Source organism: Daldinia vernicosa (genome assembly GCF_022497035.1).
Source record: "Daldinia vernicosa strain CBS 139.73 unplaced genomic scaffold F5Y00scaffold_21, whole genome shotgun sequence".
In the NCBI taxonomy this organism is placed as follows: Eukaryota; Fungi; Ascomycota; class Sordariomycetes; order Xylariales; family Hypoxylaceae; genus Daldinia; species Daldinia vernicosa.
Genome location: NW_025953937.1, coordinates 422,263 through 435,486, shown reverse-complemented (window position 1 = coordinate 435,486; position 13,224 = coordinate 422,263). Strand labels below are relative to the sequence as shown.

Sequence of the window (13,224 nt, the reverse complement as noted above, 5' to 3'; positions counted from 1 at the left end):
CTATCTATATACTATCATATCAACATACCTGTATTTAAATTTGAGTACTTCTAAATACTTAATTCCAATAGAGTTTCTGTCTTGGCAGGCTAAGGGCCCCCTATTCTAGCTACCTGTTAGTCAGCTATAACACCCCTAACTTGTCCGGTGTCTAGAACTACCTAGTCGGGTTAAAAGTGTTCCCGGACAAGTCTAGGTACTCATTAGAGATAATAGAAAGCATAAACTTTCATGGTTCTCTGGGCATTAATATGGGAACAAAACCGGATAACAGTCAAAAAGCACAACACATCTCTTCACAAGAAAACACCGCAGCTGTGACAGGAAACCTGTATTTTCCTAAACCTAGAGGATATATCTAGTAAACTTGTGTCTCGAGAGAGGTATTAGAGACAACTATAATTAACGTAGGTCTAGTTAACCGCAAGGGCGCCCTCCATAGAAGAGGGACCACCATAGTATTACAGAGAATTCTTCGCGCCTCATCTCATCGCATCTCTCAGCCCTATCCACGATGTTGAACCCGAAGACGGGCGACAATGCCTAGGCTGCAAGCCGTCTACCCGACTTCTTATCATATGTCAACCTCGTTCGCGCAATCGAAAGCCTCCGTCTGCTAGAGACAAGGGAAAAAACGCCGATCTCGTCGGGAATGGGGAGTGAACAAGAAGAGAAGCCTGCTCGCTCGTACAACTCGTAAAAAGGGGGAATGTGCCGGTCTGAAAATGCTGCAGTATCAACCCTTAACGCCGAAGGCCCGTCCGTGCCAATCGTATATACCGGGACCGAGTCCATCTCGGTTCATATCCACATCCGCCAAGGTAAAAACACACCCTGATCCGTCCAGATGGTTGGCCGCCAACGCCCGAGGCAATGCAAAGAGAAATGAGAAAAACCGTGGAAATAATAAACCGGGGTATCTTGTTGCAAACAAACGATAAAGGGGAGGTCTCACTGCGAGCCCAAATAGGACTGGTCGTCTTCTTCCTAATAATATCCTTCCGGATCACGTCCTATTTTTTCATATGCTATCTGACCATATGTTCTCGTGGGGTCCTAGCCTAGAGAGCGTACGGCAGTGTGTTGGGCCACATCGAGGTCGGGTTCATTCTCAAACTGAGCTTCAGACTGGGCCTCAGATTGAAGCTCGAGTTGAGGCTGAGCCTGGAGCTGGAGTTGAAGTTGGGGTTGGGGTTGGGGTTGGGGCTGCAGCTGGGACTTGGAGTTGGCAAGCTCCCTAAGCTTGGTGTTGATCTCGTCGATGGTCTGCATCATGGCCATGCTGTGGCGAGACTGGGCACGGACCTCATTTCTCAGTTGCTGATTCTCCTGGTGCAGACGCTTCACTTCCTCACGGAGGTCTGTTTCGGGCTTGCGCTTCTCGCCTATCTTCTCAGGGGCTACGACCTGCTGAAGAGGGGCCGGGTTCTCCTCTAGCTCATCTTCGGGCAACTCTACTACTGTAGGGCCGTTATTGACGTCGCTAGGGGTATGCACTCGACGAAGATGCTCATTAAGATTCTCCATGCGAGAGAAACCCTTGCCCTCGTGGCGTTTGCAGTTTCCGTGTGGACAGTGAAGGGGGTTTTTCGGACCGCCATGCTTATTATGAACCTCCCTCTCGTGACGTAAGAGACCGCCGGAATACGTAAATCCGGCAAGCTTCTCACACCCCGACGCCAAGCACTTATACGGTCGGTCGTGTTTGTCCATATGTTTGCTGAACAGAAAGTTAGCAAGGCTTGGTTTCATAGACGTAAATAAGATTATGTTATATCTTACCTCCATTCACACTTGCGATTGAATACCTTTACATCATCGGTACAGCCGGCGAAGGAGCAAACAAACTTGCCCTCACGATTCTTATTTACGATTCGGTTGGGCTTCACGACAGGGCCCAAACGGGGTGGTCGGGGATGATGATGATGTCCCGGTGTGGAAAGGCTTTCCGGAGGAGAGAGCGGCTGATCAAAAGGAGAAGGCGTATCCAAGCCATTAGAGCTGGGAGAACCTGGGAGTAAGACCTGCTCTTCCCCCGCACCGTATTCCACTAGACCATGTATGGAGGGGCCGGGAGAGAAGCGGCTCTCCCCTTCCTGATCTTGACGACCGTCGATGCCAGGCGGATATGGACAGGAGAGCAGGATAGTACGATCCTTGGTTACGATAGTCATTTTGAAACAGTAGTTGGGAACCTGTTTATTATAGGGTCGGGTGGCGGCGAAGACTTGGAGGAAATCGAGACGGACGCGGCTGTTGAATCTATCTTTCTGTTTGATGCTATACTGTCGACAGATGCCGGGTCCTTCGACGGATCGGACGAGGGCGTAGTCGTAGTCTATAGATCGGTTTGTTAGCTGCTTATGGATGGCAGCGACGTGGTTCTTGACGAGGTGGTAACCTAATGTGGAAGAAATACCATTAGCAGCCCGACACGACGATAAGTATGTATCAGTGTAAGGTATTCACGATGGAGACGAAATGATGAACGATTGGCAGTGAAGCTGGCCACAGTATAGATTTCAAGCCGAAACGACTTCGCACGGCTGAAAGCAGCAACCCTGCCTTGCCTGCTGAGAAATCAGTGTAACCCCCTTGTCTTCCACCTATATCCTTGTCTTCCACCTATATCTTGTTAACCGAGTCTCACTGGTATAGACTCGGTTAAAGACATATGTATAGGTACCTATACATCTATGCATAGGTATGCAAGACACTTGGCTTGGCAGGCTAAAGTGACAAGGGGTATGGTTTTTCTATAGAGCTGATTGGATTGGGGCTGAAGTGTAGGGCTTGAATAGTTAACAAAGAAAAATGTATGTAACATCAACTTACCAGGCAGAAAATCAATAGCTGGAGAGACCTCAACCCCGTATGTCCAGTTATCCTCACTCAAATGAGCTTCACCCATCGCGGATCGTGGTTTGAGGGAGTCTAGAGGGTTTTATACTTGTTAGCTTTGTATACTATTTTAGGCGGCAACGACCATTGCCCGACACGAGGCGTAGCTTCGAATCATCATCAATCAGGCTGAAGCATGACTCACCTCCGGCTGCTTGGTCATCCCATCCAAAGGTAGGTCTCTGAATAGCAGTTCCCTCCTGCTGGGTCGCAATGTGGGGCATTGCATAAGGAATATCGGCGGCGACATCGTCGAAGTTGGGACCTTGTCCGATTAATTCCGAATTTGGAAACCCCGGGTTGAAGGGGTTCTGAAGCCCTAGGCCCTGCTCCATGCCTTGATGATAGCCCATGCCGGCATCTGTTGCCTGGAATTCAACGCCCGGGAAACCCCAGATATTGTTGGGCAAATGATCTTGATGATTCGCCATGACTGACCTATTATCCGTGCATGTCAGTTATTATTACGCCCCCACGTACGATCACGATCGCGGACATACTATGGCGGATCAAGTGATGCAAAGCTGGTAGTTAATAGCCTGTAGGTCTTTTTAAAAAGAAAAGGCAAATCAATACGGTCCTGTAAATAGTGTTCAGTAATAGATTAATAGATCAGGTGCATAAGTAACTAGGGTGAGGCGTCGGAGAAAAGAGTATCATAGGCATCATCGCGCTTCCATCATAGGTACGTCTGGGTAACTTACCACCAAAGAGAATGTCCGAGGCCAAAAGTATTGCGAGTTACTCTTAGCAGTTCGGTGTGTCGAATAGCAGAGCCTTGCTTGTGATGGTGTTAGGAATAAAAAATGATCAAAAAGACAATGCAGCCTTCGAGATGAGATACCTATGTGGTGGCACACACAAATTAAATGGAGGCTGATTTAGGAATAATTTGTGTGAATGTACCACTTCGTGAAGTATTTCCTAGGGAAGTAAAATTTAAATTTGTAGGGTTTCTTGTGTGGTAAAATGAGAGGTAAAAGCGGAGAGAGACCACGAGTCAGCAGGTCTTAGGATAGTTGCCTTGTAGTTTATGTAGCAGCTGCTAAAGGAAGGCATCTAGAATCAGGAAGAAGCTAAGAGCCTCGAGGCATTTCTTAGCAGCCCTCGACGGTGTCAAGCCAAACTCGACACTCGACGACGGTGGTTTCCAGCAAGCTTCCGTACCGTCCCAGACTGTGACTAAGGTGTCAATATTCCAGAACACTCCCCTTTGATCTTTAGAAACAGTCTGCATAGACGTTCACATCATAGGGTTAAGTAAGACAAGTTGTCTTAGAGCCAAATTCTTTTCGTTTAGACTATCATAGAATACAGGTGTATTCGAGGGAAGGCGGCAATCTGGCTCAACGACCCTATCTTGCTACACGTATATAACGATGAAGGCTTACCCTTTCTCAAAGCTACACAAACCTCTAGATACTACGATTCATGGAACACTTGTAAGACCTACACCCGGATCTTGCCAGTAGTTAGAAACCTAGGTACGGCAACCTGCCCCTGCCACCGATGTATGCACTGTTTTTCGGTGAATACGGAGCCAGGTACTTGTAGTAAGATGTGAGACAATGACCAGCCTTGATTACTCAAAGGTAGAAGGCTACTTCAAGTTTAAGAGAAGTAGTAGGTATAGCAACCAGTATATTGGCTACGTAGGACTGGTTGATGACCCTACTAGGTTGTCCCTAACATGAGGCCAGCTACCTATGTTAGATAACCAAAGGCTATATACACTCTTTACAGGAAGCTAAAAGACTTATAAGGCTGTTTCTAAAGCCGATAGCCAGAAGCTTTGTATATTCTCTCTGTCCACACGATGTATTCCTTGTGTTGGTATGTCGAAAGGTCTAGGAGGTAGATATGCAATTCTAAAGCCTGATATTTAACTTCGTTACTATTAGCATGGGTTATTTCTCAAGAGACATCCTTCACAATATCGTCGAATTATTTTCGACGTACCACTGACATTTAAAATTGATGGTCGTAAGGCTTGTATTATAAGGGTGGCAGTAGATATAGATAATGAGAATCTAAAGGCGGGGTGGGAAGAAAGCAAGCAACTATAGGATTACGAGCCGAGATATAAAGATGTAGTTAATAAGTGAAATAGGACAGGAAGCTTATCTGAGACAAGACACCGAAGTAAATGCACGTTTCTTGTCCTAGATGCCTTGGTGACATAAGATAATATCATGGGAATAGCTACGAGAAAATAAATATACAGCAGATGAGTGGCAATAATATGAGGAGGGTAATTCATATATGCTTAGGCAGCCACCGGGCGGACACCTATGGCTTTCGGAATTTATATTGTATTCTTCCTGTCTTAGGCAGTTCCATTGTTTCACTGCGTACATGTAGGTCATTGTAGTTCGGATAACTGAACTACATCGGCATATTGAATAAGCCAGTATATTATTAAACCAGTTATGTAATGTTCTCGGAGGTCTGAATACAGTCGAAGCCTCGCCTTAGTACATACCTTATATACCTTATGCTACCACACTAAATTTAGCGTAGTAATGGCGGGAGGCCGGGTACTACGGCTGCTCTGCCTCTTCAGCCCTATAATGTATTGTAGGACAAGCGCGACGCGCTTAGAAGTTGAACTGCAACATTAATTAAATCTAAATTGTTAGTCAGCACGTATTTATTGACTCACTGTTTGTTATTTGCGACGCTACCTCCTAACCTACATTTGATTCAAGTCTTAATTATACCATGTACCTAGTTGTAAAGTACCGCCATGTCATCTCCCCCCGGCCAGGAGTCACGACCCCGACAATGCGGTGTCTATCATCAACCCGAACCCGTCGTTGGAGTCTTATTATTACTCACTCGAGTCGAGGCTAGGGTATACCTATATTGCATTTAGGTGGTACGCGACACTTTGGGTATTAGGAACATGACACCTATCAGCCTTTCGCCTTATCTATCTAGGTACCTAAAGGTCTACGCAACATGGAAGACGAAATGACCGAAATCATTACACTGCCCCCTGGCTCTCAGGTGCTCGATGCCGGCTGTGGTGTCGGCCACGTAGCGTTGCGCATGGCGAGGACTCATGGACTACGCGTCGATGCTATTGATGTCGTGGACCATCACGTTGCCAAAGCCCAACGAAATATCGAGCGCTCGGGCCTACCAGAAGGCACAGTTAGAGTACGCAAGATGGGTTATCACAACTTATATGCATTTGCCGCAGATTCCTTCGATGGTGTTTACACTATGGAGATCTTTGTATATGCTACCAACCCTAAGGCTGTCCTAGCCGGCTTTTACCGCATTCTACGCCCTGGCGGCCGTCTTATGCAGTTCGAATACGACCACAACTCCCTCGATAGCGCACCCCGTGATGTCGTCGATTCAACAATGAAAGTAAACAAGTATGCTACCATGACCACCAACGCTATATCACACATCGGGGTATTCTGGCAGATGCTACAAGATGCAGGCTTCGAATATATTATTGTCCGTGATTCTTCCGATAATATTCGCCCTATGACAGTGGTGTTTTTCCTCCTTGCTCTTATTTCATACTTCTTTACTTGCATATTAAAACTTAAACACTACTTCATCAATACAGTTGCAGGGGTATAGTCTTATAAAGATCGTAATCACCGGCATTACGCAGCTATTTCGGCCACAAACCCCGACGATCCAACCGAAGGGTCAAAGTCCAAATAACACCATCGCTATTCTTCATTAGCACTCTGTTGGCTAAATCTTTATCTGACTACCCTAGAACAAATTCAACTATGATCTTGCTAAAAGCGCCTCTTCCAAGTAGGCTAGCTTAGATATAGTCTATAGCTTGGTAAGCTTCGCAACGTATTCCTCTGCTGAGGTTTTATTACCTTATATGCTACATACTCTTCTACTAATTAGCGACTTGTCACGTGTATATACCGAAAATGCCGTTTGAAACGCTATGTTGCTATGTGCTGGAAGGATATGGCTTTCATTATCTGTTGAAAGGCTAATTCCGCAACCCTGATCTAGTATGTCTGATCAATCAACACTAAGACTCGTTTCGACTAACAATGGATGTTTAGTCTTAAAGACAATAGCTAATGATAAACATACGGTTGATAAAGAATACGTATAGATATAATAATAGGCCATTGTCTTTGGTTAAACAATGTACGCTTGCGCTATATCAGGCTCGAGATCTTTCGGCACAGACCTCAGAATATTACTTCAGGTACGTAAGCCACACACGAACATCCTAGAACAGATATCACGATTGCCTATCATCATGCTAGACTTCTCACCTATCCCGCAATTCCTCTTTGTATGGACTCTTTCTCTCTTGGCCTTCGCATTCTCCTTCGCATTCTGTATGTTCTGGAATGATGCACTTTACATATTCGTAAGGTTTGTATACTTCTGCCTCACTGTCGCCGGCGCATGCTCCCTTATCACCATTCACCCCGCACTATTCGTATGCGTCTTCTTGTACATCTGTTACGTGCGCTACTAAGATATTACGCCTTTAGCACTTCCAGGCTGCTGGTCTAAGCCCGTTCCAACAGCTTTTATATGGAATAGCAAGTTAGTTAGATTTTTACAATACCCTTTGTATTAGCAAGTAAAGGCTAATTTTGGTTGCCGGTGTTTGGTCTGGTCTGTTTACTATGAGTGGTGTACTTTGTTTCACTTTCATAGTAAGGTATAAGCGTCATCTAGGAAAAAAAGAAGTCAAAATAGTCAATGTAAAGCAACCTTGGAAACTATTCGTTTTTTTACTCTATCAAAGCATTGAATCTAAAAGGCTATCTTTGGTGGCGCAAATCTAAAGTACCATTGCCCCTGTGCTTGTATATTATTAGAACCAGTTATTGAAGTACAAACGGCATCCTGGTAGAATTGCGTCAAAAGAGATACCCCATACTAGCTACCACAGTATGAGGTATGTTTTCTCACGGCATTTTACCTGGCTGCATGTGGTGATATGATATATGACAGATCGAGCACCCTCAATTGGATGGGTGCGAGTAATAAAAGAAACACTGGGTGGCTTGTGAGACTTGTGCTTTTTATAGTTACAATATCACATTATGTACGGTGTATATTTCTCAGGCGAGCTTGTCCAGGCAGCAGCAGGCTCTTCTCTTTTTATCTCAACACAACCCCCCTCCTAAAACTAAGCAGGATATTTCTCACAGCACAATTTCATCTTTCAAACTCGATTTTGATAGTTCTTTGTTTGAAGTACGAAAAGGGTTATCATTAATCAATATGCGTCAATGCTGGCATCTTGTTAACTTTGATAAATGGACTACGGTACTTCCGAGAGGCGCCAAAACATGTCAGTTTATAACGTCTTTAGACGGAGCCGAAGTATTAGGTTCACTGGCGGTGCCCGACTTGAATGGCGCTCTATCACCCGAGTCAGAGCTTGCCAGATCACGGGAACACAAGTATGATCAAGCATGATGATAAGCAGGAATAAAGGAGAGTCTAGCTAACAAAAGGATAGCCTTGCTAGCCGTCTAGTGACTCTTCCACAGGAAATCTTTGACGACATTGTCGCCGAGTTACCCGATGCTGAGTACGTGCTAAGCCTAGCATTAACGTGCTCCTACTTATGGAGAGTCCTTCTGCCAAACGTAAAAGGAGCAATTATAGCTATCGAAGCACCATGGGCCGGCGACCGCCTGATCTTTGTTGGAGATTATGCTCGGGGGTTCCCTCCGAACTGCAAAGACTACGAAAATGGGAATATGCCTGAAAGAGAAATGGATCCTGGAGACGGGGTTGATGCGGAAATGGTAAACGAAAATCCATTATATTTCGGTATCAACAGGTGTATACTCCCGCGCTGGCCCTCTCTAGAAGTGGTAATGAAAGATCAAGCTTGGGATTGCCCCGACATACAACTTCTCCTACGTCTAGTGACTATGCTTCGGAGTCATCCAGGCTCTAAGCGGCCTGGAGTTTTGCGGAATTTGACGAAGCAGCAATACGTTTTGGATTCAAAGCTTGCAGAGTCTAAGTACCCCTATAGTCTAGTTGAAGCCATAGTAGTCCGAACTCAATGGACTGAGAGTGCTGCTGATGGTCTGGATGATTGGGTAGGAGATCGCTTCGATATTCGAAGCATTGAGCATGTTCCAGAGGGATGGACTGATGTCAGCGATGAGGCAATCGACCTCATAGGCAATGCAGCAATCCGATCCCTTAGGATCCTAGACCTTGAAGACTGGGAGCTAACTAGTTATCAAGTAGAGCTAACTAGTTATCAAGCAGAGCATTCACGGGCGTGGATTAAATAGCCGTTACGAGGATTCTGCCCGGAGAAAAGTTTGAACGGGTCGGCGCCAAGCACACGTAGTGGCACGATAGGGGACCGTTAGAGTAGACGTGTAGGATTCAAAGAATAGGTAGCTACAATCAATTCGATAGTGAGCTGAGACGTAAATTGGACCTTATTCAACCCGACAATATACATCACCATATTATGGACCGTTATAAGTCATTTATAAGACTCGATTATCTTACCCAATTGTGTTCCCTCTATTACCCATACACAGGGGTGGTTCTTTCCGGGGGTTTTTCTTTTTTTTGAACGACAGTAGATATCTACATTTTTAGAAAGAGGCGGCAAATAGTTAGAATCAAACAGCGTAAGGGGATGAGGTTGATAAAGGGGGACGGGGGAAACTGTTGGAAATATAAAAGAAATATTGATAATGCGCGAAATAAACTGTATTGGCTTAACTAGACCAAATCATAAAAAGGGGAACAATACCGCCTAAGGCAATTAACCATTAAAATTCTAAGAGGTGTATTAGAATAAGTCAGGCAACTGCTCTCTGCGGAGTTATGGCTATCTATTAATTATGCTACCCTCTCCTTCTCCTAGTTGAGAACCTCTATCCGTGACTTGGTCCCTTTACCTTTGAGGTTGGTTTACCTTGCTTATATCTAAGACGTTTCAGAGACTATTTATACTTTATCTGGCCTGCCTTTTCTAAAAGTCGCTGGTAAGGGGGATGGATAAAAGGGGAGCAGCTGATGAGAAATGTACAAATGAAGTACAGGGTACGGGAGGAATACAAGGGAGAAAGGAAAGGAATGGTATCAAGAAGGGGACTAAATGTGGACAGCGACCAATAGAATAGGACAAGGTACACAAATAAAAGAATTTATGCTCGACTATTTATACTTTATCCCTTCACCGGCGGATAGGGGGATGGGCCCATCAACAAGCGGAGCATATATAATCATCATAGACATGTAAAAGTACCTGTGTCCTATGTGATTATTTAAAGATACATACCTTATATCGCGGTGAATAGTTGCACTAATAAGTCATCCATATAGGTACTTACCCAAGTCTCATTTCAACGTATTGTCAAATTTTATTTAAAGCGTCATAGTGCTATCAATTATACATTAGTTAGCTATTTAGGTGAGATATACTCTATACTCTTTTCGAATACTTTTCGCGGTAAGCTTCAAGCTCAACATCAGCCAGAGGGTAAATGCATTGAAACTGAATCAAACCAGTGGTTATTCGCTCAATACGCTCAAACCCTGATTTTAGGAGTACCTTTTGACTTGAACCGTTAATCTTTTCTGCCTTACCAAGCATTCGCTCCTTGACTTTAGGCGGAGAACCAGAAGAGTCTTCTTCTTTACCTCCAGGTCCATGTATAGAATCAGGGTGTACTTCGAAAGTTGCAGCACTTCGAGGAAGATCCCACCAGAATTTCATAAAGCCTTTGACAGCTTCAGTCGCACATCCTTGGCCCCAATACTCTTTTCTGAGCAGATAAAAGATTTCAGGCCAACCATCACCAAACTGCATACCCAGTTCCCCAATGTAGTCCCCTTCTTCACCATCTGAAGTCCGACTGAGGATTGCAAAGAATATATTTTTTTGTTCCCAAGGTTTCAGACGACGTACTAGTAATTTGAAATTAGAGGTTAGGTTATATTGGGGATCTTCTCCACCTTCAAAGGCTAATGCTGTGACTTCCGGTTGACTGTAAAGGGCATTGAATCCCTCCAAATCTTTTAAACGAAGTGGCCGAATAATAAGGCGATCGGTGATGATAGGGGTAGCCCACGCTTGTACCTCTAAGACAGGGAGGGTCGTCTCCACGGTGATTCTTGGTGGACAGGTGCCACAGAAAAACGGCGCCATAACGAATTGAAAAAGAATTGAAAAATAAAAAATTACGAGTCCAAATTCGTTATAGCAAAGATTCGTCTGAGAGTAGGTTTATTATGTCGAGGTTCGACTGGAGATCGAACAACTTGAGTAGGTAGGTATGTTTAGAGATAAATGGTTGCTTATGTGCTTTGATCGTGGGTGATGTAGGAGATTAAAGTTATAGAGAGGAATAGGGTAACAGCTTCTCTTTTATAGTTGCTTTCGTTTTTTTCTTAGCTTATTAGCACGATACCTTAGGAAATTAATGAAGCTGAAGAGCATCAGTATAAGACTTTATAACGAGGAAAGAAGTTACTATCGTATTGTCAAATGTTTTTTTAGGTACCTAATATAATAACGTTGTTTAAGCCCAATTATGAAACTGTTCCAACGTACCCCTGAGTATAACAATGCTATTGTCCGCTCTTTCATTCTACCGAACAATCCCCTTGGTAATAGCTACGAACTATGCTATCAAACTTGAACAACAGGCTCCCCCTGGAACGAAGCGATTCGGCCTGCCTCTTCCTGTTCTGCAACATCGTAATACGTGTACACTGGATATCTATTGTTTAGTAACAGGGCTACTGTTTTTGCACAACACCGGGAATTAGAAGGCTATATATGATGACATCTATAACTTCATTTAGGAAATAATTCGAACAGATCATTCAACATCATCATTCAACATCATCATTCAACATCACCTTCGAGATCAAAGAAAAAGCCTGTCAAAAAGCAATCTCTACAGAACACCAAATCTTAACAAATTACTCTCAATTCAAAACCAACACCACATAAGTACCTATTCAAGCTAAGTGCATAATGTCCTCTCGTTCAGGCCCAGGCACAGCTTTACAACTAGGCGGTGTCGCCTATGGATTAACGCCATGGTTGCTCGTCAAAGCCGCAAATTTCATCGTCCACTTTGAAAGGAACGGGTTTCTTAACTCTACAACTCGCTGGGTCCTGTTCATGATGACCCTCTGGACCATCCGTACGAGATTGTATCCTACAATACGTCGCCGTCAAGACCACTGGTTTGGAGACCTATGCGGTCACATTATGTACGCTTCATTCGATGCATTGGCGCTCACCATGGCTGATTATCGTTTCTTCACAAGCAACTGGTGGGAGGCAGTAAAGGCACTCGTGGTCGTCGGTACATACTTTAATATTTATTCCGGCATTGAACGGGGTCCTACCTTCCCGGAGCCTTACACATCACGGCCTAGGGCTGACCCGGCTCGCATTCCACAACCGGCTCCACAACCGGCTCCATCCCCTTTCCCCGGCCCTTGGCGTGCCCCTGTTCCGGCACCTGCACCGGCACCAGCACCTGCACCTGCACCTGCACCGGCACCGGCACCAGCTCCAGCTCCTGCCCCGGCGCCTGCTCCTGCCCCGGCGCCTGCACCCGCCCCCGCCCCCGCACCTGTTCCTGCACCTGCACCTGCACCTGTTCCGGCCCCTGCTCCTGCTCCTGCCCCGCTTCCAGGTCCAGGTCCCCGGGTCCGACCTCCAGTTACACCCCGAGTTCACTTTGACCCACGAATCCAGGTTCAAAATCAAGCTCAAACTTGGGCTCAGCCTCAAGTTAAGTACCAGAACCAGGCGAACCCTATTCAATGGGGACCAGCTAGGCCGACCCCAACGGGCCAGCCGGTGGTACAGCCTCGACCTCTGCCCCAGCAGCCGGTACCGGTGAACAGTGGATTATTTCCAGCTCGTGCTATCCATACCCTAACGCCTTCGGCAAAGTAGTTATCAGTGCCTGAGACCTACAAAGACATATGAATCTTTTGATATTCTTTTCCCTTTTTGCAGGAGTTATCTAGTGCGACTAGAAAAGCAGATTAAAAAAAACAAAAAAAAACAAAAACAAAAAAAAATAAACAAAAAAATTGTTTAAGATAGCTTAGTTAATATGTTCGAAGTTGTTTTAATAAAGACTGTTTACGCTATTTAGCCCTGGTTTACTTGACTGAATATTGTCCGCATTGTTAATAACTTGATCGTGTAGATGAGTTCACACTGATAGATGAAATCCACAGCTAGCTTGCTACGCCTCAGGGGTAGTTTTTTGTGGTGCTAGCTTCCTTTATATCATCACTTAGACATATAAAAATGTCTGTTTTCCAATTTCTCTTCGGCCCCTT

At 44.9% G+C, this 13,224-nt stretch overlaps 6 protein-coding genes across 6 annotated transcripts; 3 read left to right on the top strand and 3 right to left on the bottom strand.

Moving 5' to 3' along the window:
* Nucleotides 1-925: 925 nt before the first annotated feature.
* Nucleotides 926-2,601, bottom strand: F5Y00DRAFT_71127 (uncharacterized protein). Its single transcript, XM_048014047.1, has 3 exons — nt 2,402-2,601; nt 1,783-2,338; nt 926-1,720 (listed from the first exon to the last, which is right to left on the bottom strand). The coding sequence occupies exons 2-3, from the start codon at nt 2,172-2,174 to the stop codon at nt 1,057-1,059; spliced, it is 1,056 nt and encodes a 351-aa protein (XP_047865242.1). The 5' UTR covers nt 2,175-2,338; nt 2,402-2,601; the 3' UTR covers nt 926-1,056.
* Nucleotides 2,319-3,757, bottom strand: F5Y00DRAFT_236241 (uncharacterized protein). The gene is made up of 2 exons (XM_048007679.1): nt 2,836-3,757; nt 2,319-2,401 (listed from the first exon to the last, which is right to left on the bottom strand). Exon 1 carries the CDS (start codon nt 3,330-3,332, stop codon nt 2,967-2,969), a length of 366 nt encoding a protein of 121 aa, XP_047865241.1. The 5' UTR covers nt 3,333-3,757; the 3' UTR covers nt 2,319-2,401; nt 2,836-2,966.
* Nucleotides 3,758-5,473: 1,716 nt separating this feature from the next.
* F5Y00DRAFT_71099 (S-adenosyl-L-methionine-dependent methyltransferase) lies at nt 5,474-6,745 on the top strand. The gene has a single exon (XM_048014046.1). The coding sequence runs from the start codon at nt 5,863-5,865 to the stop codon at nt 6,499-6,501; it is 639 nt and encodes a 212-aa protein (XP_047865240.1). The 5' UTR covers nt 5,474-5,862; the 3' UTR covers nt 6,502-6,745.
* Nucleotides 6,746-8,142: 1,397 nt separating this feature from the next.
* On the top strand, nt 8,143-9,179 carry F5Y00DRAFT_261779 (uncharacterized protein; the record flags this gene model as incomplete). Its single annotated transcript, XM_048011274.1, has 2 exons — nt 8,143-8,324; nt 8,384-9,179. The coding sequence occupies 2 exons, from the start codon at nt 8,143-8,145 to the stop codon at nt 9,177-9,179; spliced, it is 978 nt and encodes a 325-aa protein (XP_047865239.1).
* Nucleotides 9,180-10,272: 1,093 nt separating this feature from the next.
* F5Y00DRAFT_261778 (GNAT domain-containing protein) lies at nt 10,273-11,056 on the bottom strand (the record flags this gene model as incomplete). The annotated part of the gene is made up of 2 exons (XM_048011273.1): nt 10,273-10,288; nt 10,350-11,056. 2 exons carry the CDS (start codon nt 11,054-11,056, stop codon nt 10,273-10,275), a joined length of 723 nt encoding a protein of 240 aa, XP_047865238.1.
* An 834-nt stretch (nt 11,057-11,890) lies between these two features.
* On the top strand, nt 11,891-12,829 carry F5Y00DRAFT_261777 (uncharacterized protein; the record flags this gene model as incomplete). Its single annotated transcript, XM_048011272.1, has 1 exon — nt 11,891-12,829. One exon carries the CDS (start codon nt 11,891-11,893, stop codon nt 12,827-12,829), a length of 939 nt encoding a protein of 312 aa, XP_047865237.1.
* Between the last annotated feature and the right edge of the window lie 395 nt (nt 12,830-13,224).